Source organism: Styela clava, chromosome 2 (assembly GCF_964204865.1).
Source record: "Styela clava chromosome 2, kaStyClav1.hap1.2, whole genome shotgun sequence".
In the NCBI taxonomy this organism is placed as follows: domain Eukaryota; kingdom Metazoa; phylum Chordata; class Ascidiacea; order Stolidobranchia; family Styelidae; genus Styela; species Styela clava.
Window position 1 is genome coordinate 30,686,758 of NC_135251.1, and position 18,836 is coordinate 30,705,593.

Here is an 18,836-nt window from a genome sequence, read left to right on the forward strand (position 1 = left end):
TCTATATTATTAAGTATATCTAATAAAGTAAAATAATGCATTATGAGCACAATTGACCATATCAGTTTTATGGGGCTAGTTGTTCATAAGAAATTTACCTAGAGGCATAAAAGTCTAGTGCAATTTGGGAAAATAATCCCTGTACAGTGATAACACAAATTAAGACAACAGAATCTGAAATCAAGGCAAGCAAACTTCCATATTGAGTAGAGATCTCTATTCTAACTGTAGATACATACCGGTACATACAATAACAAAAATATATTTCAAATGATTTACACTTTAAACATTAATAAACCCCTGCAATGATCTTGTGTGGTAGTATTGTATCAATCGATAAAACTATTCAATAGATAATAATATGCTCTACTAATGAATTTATCCTAACCATGTTATAAAGTTCTTCAAAACGAAAGTTGTTGTATGACAGGAATTAGGAATACACTCATCATAACATGGAAGAATATACTGCGTAGATTTGCAGATTTCAGTCTGTAGGGAATAATTATGAGCAAGAAGATTGCTGGATTTTCTCTCCTATTCTGTTCAATTAAGATTATAATTGTATATACCGCATCTATACTATGGATAGAATACTAGGATCATAATATTATCAAACCTAATAGCAGATAACAGAATGTATAATATGACATTGCTAAAATAAAAATAGGTAATACTACCAAGCTAAATAAAGAAGGATACAAAGCTTATTCTGGTATGTGGGCCCCCAATTATATTTTATTAATAGTTCACATGTATATTGGGAAATAGAGATGAAATGAATCTGTTAGCACAACTTTGCATGTTGTTACAATATTGAATCTAACCAATCTTCCAAATCATCAACATTGTTCGACTTTTCTTCTCCTGTAAAATTAGAAAAACACAGCATATTTAGATTTATAGTGGAAGATCAAGCAGTCGACCAATATACTGGGACATGATTGAGCACTTATGTGGCTACGAAGACTCGTCTAGACTCTAGAAGTCTAGAGGGTGGGATATACTACCCCATAAAAAGGGAGTTTTTTTTAACTCTTTGAGAAAATATGATATTGCTCGAATGCTCGGGATCTACTTAGAGATTACAAGGAAATAATATGTGTCATTCAATTTTAGCAAAATTGCTTATGGATTCATTTCGGCCACGATGAAAAAAAGGTTGTGAGCAGTACTGAGCACCTCACCTTTTGGTTCAGATGGCTGCAACTCTGCACTTTCTGATGGCACTTGGTCTATTGCAGCAATTGATGCTGTCTTCGACAAACTATTGTCACAAGTTTGTTGTTGAAATGTCGATATTTTTTCTGCTTGTAATGATTTTTGAGTACTTTGAATTAATTCATCAATAGTTTGAAAGTCCTCATCAGAGTGTGAACTACATTCGGGAATGCAAGAATGTTCATTGTTTTTCAATAATGTATTTTCATCATTCGAATTACACAATGTTGGATTTTTATTAGTTTCTTCTCTACCATCCTCCTTCAGAGAGGGTTCAATACAACCTGTAGGATTTGTTGGACCTTGATTAATATTCTTCTTTGAAAAATTAAATCCCATTTCTTGAGTCTCTGTGCTCGATAAAATTGCTCTATTTTGTAAACAATATTCTTTCGATGTCAGATCAGATTCATCCATACTTGAGAGAAATTGCATGAGAGTAGCCTGAAATTTCACAAAGAGTTTTGTAGTGAAAAAAGAAATCAGGATGGTTCTTAGAATTTTCAATTACCGTACATCTCGCGAATCCATTCAACTAAATAGGCATTATTTCTGTTCTTCAAAATTACTATTGGCAACATATCTTTTTGTTGCATGTATTTTCAAATATGCTGATTATCAAACCTACATCTAAATATAGTTCATTTATCTTGTACTTCTCTGAAAATGGAATATCTTTCAAAACTTGAGCAATATTTGTGTGATCTGTTGACAGGATGTGTGAATCCTGAAAAAATCATGATAACCACATGTAGGCTATATAGAACATGAATAGATGGGACAAAAATAGAATTTGGTTAAAGAAAATCATTACGAAGTGTTTCCAAATCCTTGTTTTGTGCAAAATATCCACATGCAGTATAATTTCTATTATTGTCAACACGCCTTGGAGTTGAAAAAATGAGATTAAACCCAGAATTTCATTTTGATTAATGGGAATGCTTTATATGTTGCATAGGAACACTTTAACACTACCATATTGCGTATATATCTACCATCAGGTCCCATAGAAGTCAAAAAGAAATTCGATAAAAAAATAAAATAAGAGCATTGAGCTTCTAGTAATAAATTTCATCTTAGTAAAAATTTGAAATCAATCAAGGGAAGATATATTTTTTCCAACAACAACCATTCAGGAGAATGATCGATGTGCATAGGCATTCGGGCCCAATATATAATAAAGAGCGTAATTCGCGACTTGGAACAAAATATTCTGCAATATGTGATAATATAATATTATTCAATCTTTAAGTACTAAAAATTCAATATCAATATAATATTGGTCCATTAGTTGTGGAGAAAGGTGCTGTTTGCTTTTATCCAATGCAAACAAGAAAAATTAGGCAAAATATGTTTACGTATATACAGAGCAAATCGACAACCTGTACTGAATCCCATTCTTCTTCATGCTTCAACTTCATTCGAGAGGATGTATCACCTAGATTGCATCAAATTAAACAAAATTTTGTCTGCCTCGTGAAAAATTTCAAGGTACCAAGGTTCAAACACAAGGTTCAAGACACATACAACCTGGGTAATGCTGATTAAAGACATATTAAAATATAGGATGAATACAATATTTGATTGTATTTCAATATTTTAATTCCTTGATTACAGAAAAATTTAGATTGGGTTGAATTGTAAAATTATCATTTTGACCAATTGGAAGTTTCCCAGTATGGCTAAAAATGCCATTATTTAATTTTTAAGAACTTGTATTAAAAACAAACAACCATTAAGATCACAGTTTAGTGTTAACATTATTAATTTTATTTTTTCAATTATCAATTAGGAATATATTATTCGCTTTTGGCTCTCTCTAGCACTTCATATTCATGCAATTCTGCTACAAGCTCTTGGTATAACTGGCTATGTTTATAATTTTACCGGCAAAGCTTAGAAGAACATTAAAATCGGTTCCTTGATCGTTTTCATCACATTCCGCAGATTCATATTTCGCCCAATTGCTTGTGATTGGTCTCTTGCTGAATCCAGATTCAGAAATCTGAAATAAACAATAAAAATGGCATGACTTATTGATGAAAAATTGTCCTATACAGTTAGCGCTCCTTGGAAAGTTGACCAAATAGTAAGACTCCAAGTTCCAACCCCCTCAACCCCGATGATGACCATTTGCAAACAATTACAATAATATGCATTAACAAGTTGTGATCACAGGCTAAAATACTCACTATAACGTTGGAAATATAACTCAATCCACACCAAAAACAAACTGTCCCTGATCCAAAATAATCTGTCAAAACAAAATGTCCATCAATATCAGAGACTTACCGGTACCTCATTGTCACCAAAAGCTGGTAATTTTGCCTGAGTTTCAGTGATATTAGAACGTTCATTATCTAAATTGAAATAGAAAGAAGTTTGAAAATTTAGGAAAAAAACACTTTAAAACAATCGAAAACAGATATAAAAAAATAATAAAAACAATATGTAGGGTTCAATACAGTGAAACAGTCAATAAGCTTTACTTGAATTGTAATAAATGATATGTGAAAACCTTTGTCATCAGACACTGATGATTGTCCTTGTTGTATCCCATGTTTTTTCTTATATCGAGCATTTTTAGTCTTCTTGTGCTCATCTGGTCTCATGTTCAATATTTTAATAATATAGAAAATATGAACCCAAACACAACAAAGTCTGAATTAAAAAATTAAAAATATATATTCTTAGCTCAGCATTGATGAAAAATTGTTTGCATAAAATATAAATCACACGTTGGGGTTAATTGTGAATTCGAAATTGTTGAATGCGCACAACATACACTGAACAACAATATGTAATGAAGCTATATCAATATTACAAACGAAGCCGGTTTCTGCTATGTTCACAGTATTCCAATTATATGATAGAAATGGTCGAAAAGTCATCATGAAGTTAAATGGACTTCAGATAAGTGCTATCAGTTTGATATGTAGGTGGTCATAGGAGCTGTATCTTCAATAAAGGCAGCTGTGCAATACAGTTCTTTTATAATATCTCATACTGTGCTACCGATTCACAAAAATACTTCCAAACATTATACGGTATATTTGACTTCAGTATTTTAATTAGTGAATGTTTTTTAAAATGGTTCTTTTATGAGCAATGTCCTTTTTTTTACATACATTTGCCAAGTAAATTCCCAATTCCTCAACTGAGTAGAAAGATTACTCCTAATAGGTTTGCAACCACCCACTAACAGCTACATAAAGCTCTAGAGAAATTTAGCTCAAAACACATAGTTTTTCAGACCATATAAGGACGCAATATATCACTGCTAGTGACAATTGAAATCATGCCCACATCACCTCTTTAGCATCACTCCTCAATTGGTCAAGTTCTAGTTCTATTTGAAAAAATATTTGAATGTCACTTTCCTAATATTACCAGCAAAGCCACACCATTAAAAATAGACAATTGCATCGCAAGTAATATTTAATCGACAAACAAAATCTGGCAGGGGATAGCAAAATTCCGAGTTTTAAACAGTTAAAGGAAAGTTACAGGTGCTAAAAATGTATGAACGAACAACTGCGCAACAATGTCTATAATACAGCCCAATCAAAATTTGAAATACAATTAACATGACATACTCTTTGCAGAGGCATAGCATGGTGGAACAAAACACTTTACTCCTATAATATTGTTTCAACAAAAGCCTGATTTCAATCCTATGCCCTAGATTAGTGGTTCCCAACCTTTTTTTCAGGTGACCCAATGTTTTTAAAAAGTGTTTTTAAATTTTGTTATTACCGGTAAGTCTCGCGATCCCTAAGGATATGCTCAAATACTAAACACCATGTAGTGCTTTTATGGCCGTAAAATTAAATTATAAATATAAAACTATCATTTTACAGTTATTTTCCCAGAAATCACTTCAAAATGAGAAAGCTTGTTTTCCATCAGCAAGTTTTTGAAATTGTGGCGTTGCTATAAGAAAAATAGACGCTGCCAAGTTTTTAGCAGTGATACTTCCCATATGTATAACTATTGAGCAAAACTTCAATAATAAACAGTGAAATATAAAATTAGTAACTTTTCAAGTTTTTGTTGAAAAAACAAGCGACCCAAAATGATTTTCAGACGACTTTCTACTTTTGGGTCGCGACCCATAGGTTGGGAAACACTGCCCTAGATCATAGGTTCTCCAATTGCTCCAGACGAAGCCACAGGGCTCCATGATATTTTTAATACAAAGCAGAAAACATATCCGAGTCATTGAATAAGGTAATTTTAATTTACTCAGAATCAGGAACATTAATCTGTAAATACCAATGTGTTTTTTTGTTTCTATTTTTATAAATTCATTGTGGGGCTCAGTAAATAATAGTCAACATCTTCACGGGCTCCCTGACGCAAAAAAGTTTGAGAACCCCAAGCCTAGACCAATACATTCCCATATCAAATAATAAATGAATGAAAAAAGAATCAAGATGTAATACCAATAAACATCTGGAAAACAGAGATTGAATTCCTGAAAATATTGTTCTTAATCGCCAGGACCTTTTCATGCTTTGGCACAACACGAGCGCCGACAGTCATGTTTTGTGAGATATTGACAAAATGCCATTTAAATATGTTGTTTGATTCACCATCATTTATCAAAGTTATTTGCCCAGAAAACCCCATAAGACGATTCACATTAAAAATGTTTTTCTTACACAGAAGCTTCATCTTCTACTCATTTTTCCTAATCTGATATCTCGTTCTTTTTCAAATTGTCGAAAATCTGTTCTTTCAAGAAACAATTGTTTCTCGACATAACCATCTTTCCCTTTATTATAAATTTTCAATTCATCTTCGATACCTTCTTCATCTTTATAATTTTGCCAGTCTAATTTAGACTTTTCAAGAGTACTGAGTTTTGGTCTTTTCTCCATTTTACCTAAAATACCTTGTAATCCACCCTTGCGCTTGGTTGTTAAAGGCAAGCTAGTTGATGCTCCCATAGTTCTTGTTTTCAAGTGACTCTGTCCTTCTTTTGATTTTTTATCAACCACCTTTGTTATTTTCACATCTTCCCCAGCAAAATCATAAACTTTTGTTACAGTTATTGTTTCTTTCGTTTTATCATTTCCAATAAGTGAAGTTGTGCCATTCGTTGACTTTTGCTCAGAAACTTCAGATGATTGAACATTATCAATTGACTGAGTGCTTTTAACTGAATTAGAATCTTTACCCTGGTGTACTGGTGCTATTTTAGATACATCAGCTTTGAAAGTATTCCAAATTTTATCCACCTCATCTTTGGAAACCGCATGATCAGAATCATCATGAGAGTCTACTTTTACATGATAGTCATCATCATCATCATCTGCATCAAGTTTATCAGGAATATAATCTTCATCATCTACATCAGAAGATGAGTCTTTATCATCATAGTCAGACATTTCTATCAACAAACCAAAATTACTGTATTACAGTAACAAAAAAACCTAAAATATATAAATAGGTCCTTAGAAACTGGAAAATTATATTCATTATAATGCTGTATCCAGTACTGACAGATTGAGCAGTCACGCCGATCGTATCAGCAGAGGACTAGAGGAGAAAAGACTGTCAGACTGTGTACTACAGCCAGAGTGCTGTAAGATATCTCAATAATACAGTAATAACAGTTCACCCTCCAATTTCATTAATTTACAAAATCGAAAAGACGAAGCCATTCAAACTTCTGAAAATTGATAATTCTTGAATTTAAATGGCAGAATCAGTGTAACGCTGGGTAGTTCTAAAATGGGTATGCAAGGTTGCCGGATCCCAGCAATCAAAAAAAGCCAAATTAAGACATAAAAAAGCCAGAAAAAGCCAACAATTTTACTAAGTACAAAAGCCCTATGATTTGTCAGATTTAAGCCTTTCTGCCTTTGGCACAATACTGATGCTGATGTAGAGCCATCAGTTCATTCAGTGAGCCACACAACTGCCTTATCCCATTGAAAGTTGTATTTTCGGTTGCTATCATGTATCAATGGCGGGATGAAGGGTTAAAAAGTAAAAAGGATTAATTGAATGACAGCACCAGAATCTACATTCCACACAATACTGCAATACAGTCAAGCTGACATCTATATAAAACAGTTTAAAAAAATCAAAAAAAATAAAAATAAAAAGAAAAATCAAGTGGATAGCATTATTTTACCATTCAATATATACAATACCTAAATACAGGGGGCCGCTTCAGTATGCAGGTATGTGATATATATACCTGCATGTTTCTACCTAAACTTGTGATATAGTCTACCTCAAAAAATTCTCCCTATAATGTAGGTACTTTACTACTGTACTATCTGATTCTGACTATTAAAAATTTTAAACCATCAATTTTACTAAAAAATTATCTAACCACGTGCCACTTACAAGCAGTACAGGTGGACTACTGGTAGGTAATTTCAGGAATTCAGTAATTTTAGCGTAGTTAATCACATTGTTCGTACTAAATTTTGATTAGCCTATTGCAAGAAAACTAAAGCTCCACATCAGGCAATGTGAAAATTAACTTATATGCCTACAACTACCGTATTTTTTGGAAACAGAACTGAAAACTGACGAATTACACGCAAAACTATAAAAACGAGGCAATGTTTACAAACCTGCTTAAACATCTGTCTGAGCGACTGCAATTATTTCTCATTGGGCAGTTGGGTACCCGTACCGTATGGTTAAGCGTTGAGGTAATAAACAAGGAAATCGATGCTCGGGGAAATCCAAATGTTAAGTACCGGTAGCTAAGTAATAGGTTATTGTTACACATTAAATATTGTATTTCATATGATTTTAATACTAGACATAGACACTACACAGGGGTTCCCAAACCAGGGGTCGCGACCCCAAATTGGAGGCGCAGTTCTTACCACTTCACGGCAGCTCCTGCCACGAACGAACCGCGCCAGCTCTTGGCTTCTCAGTATTCAGTAATCAGTATTAACGGCATATTCACAAATTAATGTACCAGATTTTAATTGATCATGTGGAACTATATCTACTTAAACCCCAACCCCAAATTTAGCAGCTTGTACCATGGCTTATTGTAAAACAGGCCCATAGGCATCGCTCTATGCTTTTTTTTTTTTATTTTTTTTTATTAGATTTTCATAAAATAAAATAATATTGAATTAATCAATATTAGAAGATAAATAATACATTCCAAAAAAGTAATATTTCACACTGTTTGAAATTGTAATATAATAGTATGGTATGAGTAAACAGAAGATTGGAGAAATTTCACATTTTATCTATATACTATACAATCAATTACTAAATAAAATTATATCGAAATAAACAATATCAGTAATACAGTCATGAAGAGTATCACAATGTTTGCATTCGCAATCTAATTATGTTATTAGAAAACCGAGAAAATCTGACATTATATGTATATACCATACAGGGGCAATCATTTAGCAAAAAAAATATCACATTTTAGGTATATACCATATAAATATATAAATACATAAATAAATACATAAATAAAAATACATAAAGGGGCAATCATTTAGCAAAAAAAATCTTACATTTTAGGTATATACCATATAAGGGCAATCATATAGCAAATAGAATAATATTGAAATAACAATTTTTAATTCAGCAATACAGTTATAAAAGGTAATTTCTCACAATGTTTGCAATTGTAGTCTAACAATGTTATAAGAAAACAGCAACATATCACATTTTATGTATTTAAGGAAAGAAAAACAATAATATGTAATTAAATAGCAAAAAGTCACTTGATCGACTATTATATAAATAAATGCCACTTTCTTTTGTGTATCAGGATTTTACTATTTTTCATTGCTATATATTTCTCGTTGTCACGAATATCACGAATAAATTTATAAAAAACATCAAAAATTGGTTTTCGTTTCTGGATCCGGCATCTATATATAAAGAAGCGGGCAGCCAATAGTACACAATTGATGAATTGTATTTCAGGAATGTCATCAAAGCCCATAAAACATTCTTTGATGGAAAGATCAAAATTCAAGTTATCTGTCTTAAAAACAATCCACTGGTCTATCTCGGACCAAAATTTACTAGTTATCTCACAATAATAAAATAAATGCAAATGAGTTTCGATATGTAATTTACAAAATTCACACAAGTTTGATTCTACTATCCCAAATCCATATAAAACATTATTCAGCGTTATAGCTTTATAAAACAGCTTCATTTGAAAAGATCTCAGCTTTGTCTCAATAGTTGATGAATATGAATTTATGAAATATTTATTCCACTGTACACTAGAAATATTGAAAGATTCTTGCCAAAAGGACTTGTACATGTTTGGAGAGACAAACTGTTTCATTATTATTATTTTATAGGTATTTTTGCACGAATAATTTTCAGTGGTGGTTGAAAGAAATTCACTAAAATCAAAGTCACAAATTTCAACATATGATTGCACAATGTCATTCCATTCCTCAGGAATACTACCTATGATTTTGTAATAAGTTCTATAATCATCAACATTATATTGCATGCTATATTCTTCAAGTAGCTCAAAATAAGTATAGAAAGTATTATGAGAAATTAAATGTCTCAATTCAGAAATGCCATGTTCTTTCCATGTAGAAATATAAAAAGGTTTTCTGCTATATTGCAACTTTTTATTGTACCAGATCGATTGATTAAGTATAGGCACATTCAAAACAATATTCTTATACTTATACCAGTATAACATCATGTTTCTAATAGTGATAAATGGAATATTTTTCATAAAATGGGAGTTCCAGAATAAATTCCCCTTTAACAAGGATGTGAAATCAAGATTCTTCAAATAATTAAGTTCTACAATCTTCCATTTACAAACTTTGGTATCATCCAATAAAAACCCCACCCACTTAATTTTTTGAGCTATTATAAAACTATGGACATCAATCATGTCAATACCACCCAACATTTTTGGACCAATTAGTGTTTTTCTTTTGACTCGCTCCCACTTAGAATTCCATAAAAAATGATATAGTGAAGCGTTTAGTGATTTAATATATCTGTCTGGAATGAAAACAGGTAAATAAGTAAAACTGTAGGTGAAAAGCGAAGCAATTAGTGTCTTAATTATACACACTTTACCTAGTAATGTAAGATTCCTCATTTTCCACACTTGGATAACATTTTTAGCTTTAATTATGATTTGAGGGAAGTTTACTTCAAATAATTTTGACAAGTCAGCAGGGATATTCACTCCAAGAAATTTTAATGAGTCAGTCACTTCAAGTCTAAAATTTGAAATGTAATCCATGTTTATAGGTTTTCCAATTGGCATTATGTGTGATTTCTCCAGATTAGTTTTACATCCAGAAATATCACCGAAAACATTTAAAATATTAAACAGGTTTTTAGCACTGGTACTTGATCCATCTGTAAACACAGTTGTGTCATCAGCCGCCATTGCTATTTTGACAGTCGAATCGCCAATTCGTATTCCCTTGATTCCTTCATCTGCTCTGACCATAATTGCCAAAATTTCAATGCAGCTCAAAAAAAGGTATGGAGAAAGTGGATCCCCTTCTTTTAAGCCTCTTTGTAATATAAAGTTGTTGGATATGTAGTTGTTATTTATAACACAGGATGTGCTGTCTTTGTACATGATCTTGATCCAAGATATAAAATTTCGCTGAAAGCCAAATTTTTCAAGAACGTTGAATAAAAAGGGCCATTCAACACTATCGAACGCTTTACAAATGTCCAAATTAAAAATTGCACCAGGTATATTATGATGTGACGTATAATTTACCAAATCACATACCAATCTAATATTTTCTCCCATTTGCCTGCCTTTGAGAAATCCTCTTTGATCTTCATTGATGATATTATTCATTACTTTCTGCATTTGTGTAGTCAATAATTTACTTAAAATCTTATAGTCCACATTAAGCAATGTAATGGGTCTATAGTTTTTGATATAATTCCTTTCTTTATTCTTCTTCAATATTAAAGAAATCAATCCACTGCGTTGGCTATCACTAAGTGTTCCTGTAGACCAAGAATAATTATAGGAGTTCAATAGAGGAACCTTGATTTCATCCCAGAACTTTTTGTAAAATTCACAAGGAATTCCGTCCATGCCCGGGCTTTTATTATCTTTCATCGAAAAGAGTGCTTTCTTACAATCGGCCATTGAAATCGAGCCGTCACATTTTTTAGATGTTTCATCTGCCATTTCTGGAATGTTTAAGTAATTTAAAACATTATCAATCTAGTTTTCCTGTGGCATATTTGAACAAAAAAAATGTTCATAGTAATTACATATTTTGTTTAATATAATCGTTTGATCTGTCTCTGTATGATTGTCGATTGTTAGTCTTGTAATAGATGAATTTGACTTTCTCCTCTTTTCTAATCCGAAAAAATATTTGGAGTTCTTTTCACCATTTTCAGCCCAATTAGCCTTACTTCGTATGATGCATCCTCTAGTAATATCTTGATACAAATTGTCATATTCCTTTTGTTTTAGCAACAGATTGTTGTATGTCTGCTCAGAGTTATCTATTAAGAGTAGTGTCTGCAAATTATTCATGTCGTTTTCTATCTTAGTCATCAGTTTATTTCTTTGTCTTTTTTTTCTGCATGAGTAAGCAATAGTTTCTCCTCGAATTACGCATTTTAAGGTGTCCCAAAAAAGATGAGGATTGACAGGCTGATGAGAATGATCATATATGGTATTAGATATAACAGTTCTTATTGAATCAACATAATCTTCATCATAGAGTAGGCTGCAATTAAATTTCCAGTATCCACTACCACGTGGTATTGGGTTGAGCTGAAGATCCAAAGTGCAAAGGGAATGGTCAGATCTTATACTTGGTACAATATTACAGGCTTTTACTTTTTCCAAAAGAGTATTTGATAATAAAAAAAAATCAATTCTGGTAAGAATCTTAGCTGGTTTTTGTAGATGTGAATAAGATTTTTCTGTAGGATGAGTTATACGAAATGCATCACATAAATCATATTCACTTATAATATTCAGAACAGTTTCTCTAGATTTTTGATTACTATGTATCGTCCTTCCACCATGTTTGTCCAAGTTATTATTCAATACAAGGTTGAAATCGCCCCCAATTACTAGGTGATCATATTCAATATTATCTAAAACTTCAATCAATTGTTCGAAAAATTCAGGCTTGTCCACATTGGGACCGTATAGATTTAGAAGACCAATTTTTTGACCTCCAATAGTTGTTTCCAGAGCAATGTATCTTCCATTTGAGTCTATTAGTGTTTTATGTATACTATAATTGACATTTATGTTGAACAAAATTGCTACTCCACAGGATTTACTTGTATGATGGCTGAATACACCAGTACCTCCCCATTCTTTTAACCATAGATTTTCATCTTTATCTGTTCCATGAGTTTCTTGCAAGAAAATCATGTCTAGTTTTTTTCTTTTGAGGAATGTAAAAATTTGTTTCCTTTTTTCAAAGTTTGCTATTCCCCCTGTATTGAAGGAACCTATATTTAGTGCTGTACTATCCATTAGTCAGAGAATCACAATTATAGTTTGCTTGGTAATTACCACAGGTACATGAAGGACCATTTTCTGCTGCACTTATTATACCACAGGAACAAAAAGTTATTATTTGATTGCAATGAACATTATCACATTTTTTAAACATACCTTTTACAGGTGGCATGATTAATGAAGAACAATGGCATTTGATGTAGACAGTTGAACAGGTTTTGCACTTCAGTAAATTATTTTCCCATTCACTTATTTCTAAACAGCAAGGTGAATAATTGACTAATTGCTGGCACAAGTTGCAAGGAATAGGGGTATTGAAATTTGCCACGTCTTTGGGTAGAGCAAAATAACCATAATTCTGACAGCACTGTTTGAGAATCAAATTCGATGTGCTACAGTATTCACACATGACCTCTTTTGATTCATCAGAGAGTATTATTTCTGATCCGCATTTGGCACACATTAGAAGTTTACTGGTTTCCTCATCTATCATATTTACCTCATGTCCATCACTAGATACATTGTCAAATTTTCGTTGGAAACGGGGTTGTTCGTTTGGACTGTCTGAATGAAGACGCTTTTGTTGTCCGACTAAGAGAATTTGATTTTCTTGCATTTTGGTTGACTGTGACGTCTTGGGTGTTTCGATAATGCTTTTCGAATTGGGTAGTGTATGGTTTGATGTTTCTGGTGTTATTTGCAAAGAGGCTTTCTGTTTATTTTCTTCCTGAGTAGATGATGAAACATTAGACAAATTGATAACCTGTTCAGTTCGATTTTGTTGATGTTGAGACTTTGGAGGAAGCTTATCTATATTTACAATATCTTTTAGTGCAGTGATTTTGCTTTGTTTTTGCATTCTTTGTCTGTTCTCTTGGTATTGGATTCTCAGTGGACAGTCAATTTTAAAATGCTCAAACGAACCACACTGATTACACGTTTTTCTTTGACCATAATATTTAACTGTAAGCATGTACCCATCAACATATAAATAGCTTGGTATTGGATTTTCATTGTGAACATTCATGGTTCCTTGTCCTATTCCATCTTTATCTTTTGATTCAGAAACCTCTGAATCAAATTGAACATGTTTAAGCAAAGCAGTTTTTATCATACTTGTAGTTAGGTGACCTGGCACCCATGATATGTCAACCCTAACCTTTTCAGGCTCATATAAATACCACTTGCATTCAGGTATAGGGTGAGATTCCAAAAACGTTGATAACTTCAGTACCGCTGCTCTTGAAATACACGTTACATCGATAGAGTTATATGGTCTGACTGCAATGGTTTTAACATGATTCTTAGTTAAGCATTGTAAAATAATGTTTTTCGCTGCATTTCTGAAGCCGTCTTCGAATGGTTTTTCTCTTGAAAATTGCATATGCAGACAATGTGGTCGTCGAATTTCCCTTGTTTTAATTTTGTCTCTGAGTGGCGGAATAACGCCAGATTGACTTTTCAAAACGTCGGAGTAAGAAGCCGCCATGTCTCACGCTGCTTGCTGCCTCGGTCCCATATATCTTAACCTCGCTCTATGCGTATGCTATAGAAAATGTAGGTGCTTATTGCGACATCACTGTTTGGTTTTAGCTTATTTTACTTAATATCACGACGTGACCAAACTCAAAAGTCCAGTGAAAGAAGCTCCAAAGTTTCATGAAAAATATATGTATTGACCTGGGGTCGCACTGGACACTTGAAAGTTGTCTTTGGGGTAGCCCTAAAAAAAGCTTGGGGACCCCTGCACTAGAATAAATTTAAAAAAGCCAAACGGAAATTTTGACGCCAGGCGTGTTTGAAAAAAAGCGTTAAAAAAGCCAACATGGCAACTAGGGTTGAACTTGGATTATCCAGATAACCGGTTAACCGTGAGTTATTTTCTTATCAGATATCCGGATATTATTGTGACGGTTAACCGGATAATAGAGCAGTATATATAATGCATATGCGCATTAGTGTTTTTTATATTTTTTTGTTGAGTGGCGACTGATATCTCATATATAAGCATATATTAACAACTTTTATTCATCTCCCTATATGTACATTGCTACTTTTGTTAGTTACATTGTTACATAATTTTGTTTGCTACGTTGCTGTATGTTGTTTATTTTGTAGTAGTGCAGTTACTGGTACAGTTGCATGTGCATTCATCTTATCTCGGACCAGAAGCCTATTGATTTTGGGCGAATTATGTCGTATAATTAGCGAGTTATTAAATAATTAGTGATGGGACACAAGGTGTCACTGTGGAGTAAGAGCGCTGTTTTGGGGGATCCCCTAACTTTCGATCGATAAGTCTTCGGTCTATGACCGATATTCTCGTATTCGAATTTTGGTTGATCTTTTAAAGTGTTCAAAACTTGAGACAGCTGCGCTTGATTTTTTTTTGTTACGTCGCGTAGTTCAAAATAAATATGTAAAATATACTTATATAATGAATACTCGCGACGATTTGTGAAGCAGATCATGACACTCGCTGATAATACCGCCTACGTTGTTTTCAGCTGATAATAATTTTTCTATTGCGCAAAATATTCAATTTGTGGCCGATTCGAGCATTTTAAAATGTCTTTCAATAATAACTGTGTTCTGAAATTTAGGTGCTCCAGAAGTATGTGTACTAAATGGCGCACAACCTGAACATTGTATGTGTATCAGGCTAGGGTTCATATTTTCTTCTCCTCAGGCACTCAGGTCTTTCAACCAGCATTTTAATGATATATAACTACCGTGTTTCCCCGAAAAAAAAACCTAGCTTGAATTTCAAAATAATATAAGCCAGTCCTTAAAATAATACCTTGTCCTAGTCGATAGAGCGAATTTACTTTTTTGACCTAGTCGATAGCAAGGAATCTCTACTACACGTTTTAAATCAAGGTGGTCCAAACCAGACACATTCCTTGCAGCCCACAGAACAGTGTCAGCGTGCAATAAACCATTGGTAGATATTTGCATTTATTGGCAGAACATTTTCTAATAATTTTTAATTTCGGAATTTCAAAGTTGTATCTATAGACGTCAAGACGGTGCCAATATGAGAATGACGTCCTGTGATAGGTAGAAGGAAAATGAATTGTGTTGTGCAGACAGAACCAAGCCGATGAGATGAGTCGCGCTTTTTATCGAAACTTCGTGCCTTACGCTCGCGTCAAGTAACTCCTCATTCGGAGACCCGTTTTGTTTCTTTTTTTAGTTTAAAACACTCCATTATTTTCAAGCGTTGGCCATGTGGCAGCAATGTATTTACTTACTCACAACAACATTAAACCACAGTGTCTGGTGTGTTTTCAAATAATATCTGTCACGAAAGACTGTTATTTTAAGCAACATTACAAAACCAAACACGGGAAAAGCAATTTTAAAATACCTAAAGGCTTTATACAGTAGATATCATAGCAAGAAATTTTACCTACTCGTTTTAAAGGATTGAAAATCTATGTTTTAGTGGGTATTTTAATTAAATAAAAACGTGTTATTTATAAGTAAATGAATATCGGTTTTCATATTTTGTATATTTGGAAATCTAAAAATTCTCTAATTGAAAATAAAAGACATCCCCCCAAAATAAGCCCTAGAGTTATTTTTTGAGAGAAAATTGAAATAAGACATTGTATTATTTTCAGGGAAACACGGTATGTTTAGTAGTTCTTTCAAATAAAAACGGGTTACAGTATTTATAGGTAAATGGATACCGGTTTTCATATTTTGTATATTGTCCATATATGTAAATCTCGTAATTCTCTACTTTGTAATTTTGTTTTTGATAAATGAAAATAAAAGATATCCCCCAAAAATAGGCCCTAGTGCTATTAAAGACACTGCCTATTTTAATTATCTATTGAAACTTGGGGGGAGCCGGATTTCATGCCAGGACAGCAGGGTGCTTGTCCCATTGTTTGTATAATAGTAAACATTAGTCCAGGCCTATTTTACGTTGCCCAAAAAACAACTACCACAGTAGTTCGAGACAGGACGACTTCCAACAACTGGCTTTTAGCGGCCATGGCGAGTTACTCATCACGTTACCTGAAAGAAACTGAAGCCGTCTTTCGAAACAGTCAACGAAATACAATCTATCTGTATCTCATCAGTGCAGTGGTTCCCAGCCTTTTTTCGTATCGCGGCACACTATTGAGCTCTTTAAATATTCGCGGCACACCTATCACAAAACATGAACATTTTCTACTCATAAAGCCTTTCTGCTATAAACTAATTTAAAGAAAAGAAGATCAGATAAGGGGAATTTTATTCATATGAAGACAACATACCCCGCATTTAGTAACAGGTATATAATATTAATAGTGAATTTCAGCCATACTGAGCTTGATTCTACAAATCACCTGAAAAGGCAGGGTTCAGACGGATGGCGGATACCTGGTTAGGCGATAATTTCATCTGTATTTAAACACATGTCGTTTCCGTCCTAAAAAAATATCATCATCAGGTATTCACACTTTTGCACAACCTAATTTTTTTCAAATTTAATATCTTCCTCCCGTTGCCAAAATTTGTCGGATAGAATATTTTTATCGAATCAAATAATTTTAACGAATCGTCAAATATCGGGAATTATTAATTTGTATACCACAGGCATCCAGAACGCTAGACATTCTATTGTTGGTGAATTCGGGATTTTATTCCGATTTTCATATTTTGCGCCGGCTTTGATCTTTCTCGCCACCGTTTGTAAATTAAGTGTCCAAATTTTAGGGTGAAATTATAATATTTCTGACACCGGAATCAGGATATTCATGGATACGATAGTTGACCTCCTTATGATTTTCTTTCTCCATTGTGCCTGTTTTATTTTCGTATTAAATAGCCAATGAAGAGTGCGTCTGTAAGTTAATGTGCCAATTTTCAACAGTATACAGTATTATATGGATGTTTCCCCAAGCATCGACTTCCTTGTTTACTTCGTGACATCGGCCAATCAACGAGATGCAAAAAGTGACGTAACAATGCATCCGCTGGGTCATTTTTCTCACTCATGGATTTTTTTTTTCAGTGCATAAAACTCGTGAGAACGGACGTGAGTTTGCTTTTGTCCGGAACGTTCGTGAAAGTGGTACCGGGATAGGCAAGTTCACGAAATATGATATAGGGCATATGCCCAGTTATACCAGCAGTTTTCTTTCGTTGTCGTGTATTAATTGAGTAATAATGAATTGATTACTCTGGTGATACAGGTTTCATTGTTCCATGAGCAATAATAATTTTGTTCGGTTTTATATCATATTATTACGACAATTGTATAATATGACTATATATATATCGATATCATTAGATCCCCCCCCCCCTGATTATGTTTTACCAACTTTCATGACCTTTACCTTCATGACCTTTCATGAACCGATACAACTGCACAGGGGTACCGAGTCCAGGGCTGCCACTCTAGATGTTTTATATCTAGATCAACGGCTAACATGATCTAGATCTAGATGTTTTTTTCAAGATCTAGATGTAAAATTTGGAGCCTAGATGTTAGCTATAAAATCTAGATTTTTTTTCGAAGTTTTGAATATTATTCAATGAGAAATAAATAAAGAGATGTGTATAATACTGTAGCCCAAGCCTCATTTAATTGGGCTTGTGTTTTTGTGTGCGTGCTGGTGGGCAGGCACATGAGATACTTCATGTTTTAAACGTTTTTGTAGGTTTTGCTTGCCCTCCAGAATTCTCCATTTTAAATTTAGGTTTGTTATGGAGTTTTCGAAATAAACTATCTATCTATCTAATAGGTGAATGAATATTACCGTATTTCATTATTTAGAGGTACCGGTATTGATGTAAGATTGATAAAAGTCATTCATATTGTATTCGTCCCCCGGTATGGTACCATACAGCCATATGTACTTAAAATATTTGAATAACGAATTAAACATGATTAAAACATGTGACGTTTTAATTAACGTTAAATAGAAAAGAGACGTTTTCCGGATGATATTGTTGCCAAGGGGTTTTAAAATTATTAAGTTTATAAGTGCTATTGAATGTGTCTCTCTTTAAACATCAATCTTTCAAAATGCCAAAGTTTATACACTACCAGCAAAAATTTAGAAAATTTTGACTTAAGGCTGTACAGCTGTACGGTAAGGGATGGTTTGCCCCAGATGATAAGAACAAGGTCTTTTGTAAGTTC

The 18,836-nt window shown here is 33.2% G+C and overlaps 2 protein-coding genes across 3 annotated transcripts; both read right to left on the reverse strand.

The window, feature by feature from the left end:
• Positions 1 to 18: 18 nt before the first annotated feature.
• Positions 19 to 4,488, reverse strand: LOC120336660 (uncharacterized). 2 transcript variants are annotated; one of them, XM_078110142.1, is made up of 7 exons: positions 3,740 to 4,488; positions 3,514 to 3,581; positions 3,109 to 3,226; positions 2,604 to 2,659; positions 1,850 to 1,948; positions 1,188 to 1,665; positions 19 to 867 (listed from the first exon to the last, which is right to left on the reverse strand). In XM_078110142.1, the coding sequence occupies exons 1-7, from the start codon at positions 3,831 to 3,833 to the stop codon at positions 809 to 811; spliced, it is 972 nt and encodes a 323-aa protein (XP_077966268.1). In that variant the 5' UTR covers positions 3,834 to 4,488; the 3' UTR covers positions 19 to 808. The 2 variants fall into 2 exon arrangements, with proteins under 2 accessions (XP_077966268.1, XP_077966269.1); XM_078110143.1 differs by lacking the exon at positions 1,850 to 1,948.
• A 153-nt stretch (positions 4,489 to 4,641) lies between these two features.
• Positions 4,642 to 6,700, reverse strand: LOC120336661 (craniofacial development protein 1-like). Its single transcript, XM_039404391.2, has one exon. It carries the CDS (start codon positions 6,612 to 6,614, stop codon positions 5,895 to 5,897), a length of 720 nt encoding a protein of 239 aa, XP_039260325.2. The 5' UTR covers positions 6,615 to 6,700; the 3' UTR covers positions 4,642 to 5,894.
• Positions 6,701 to 18,836: the final 12,136 nt, after the last annotated feature.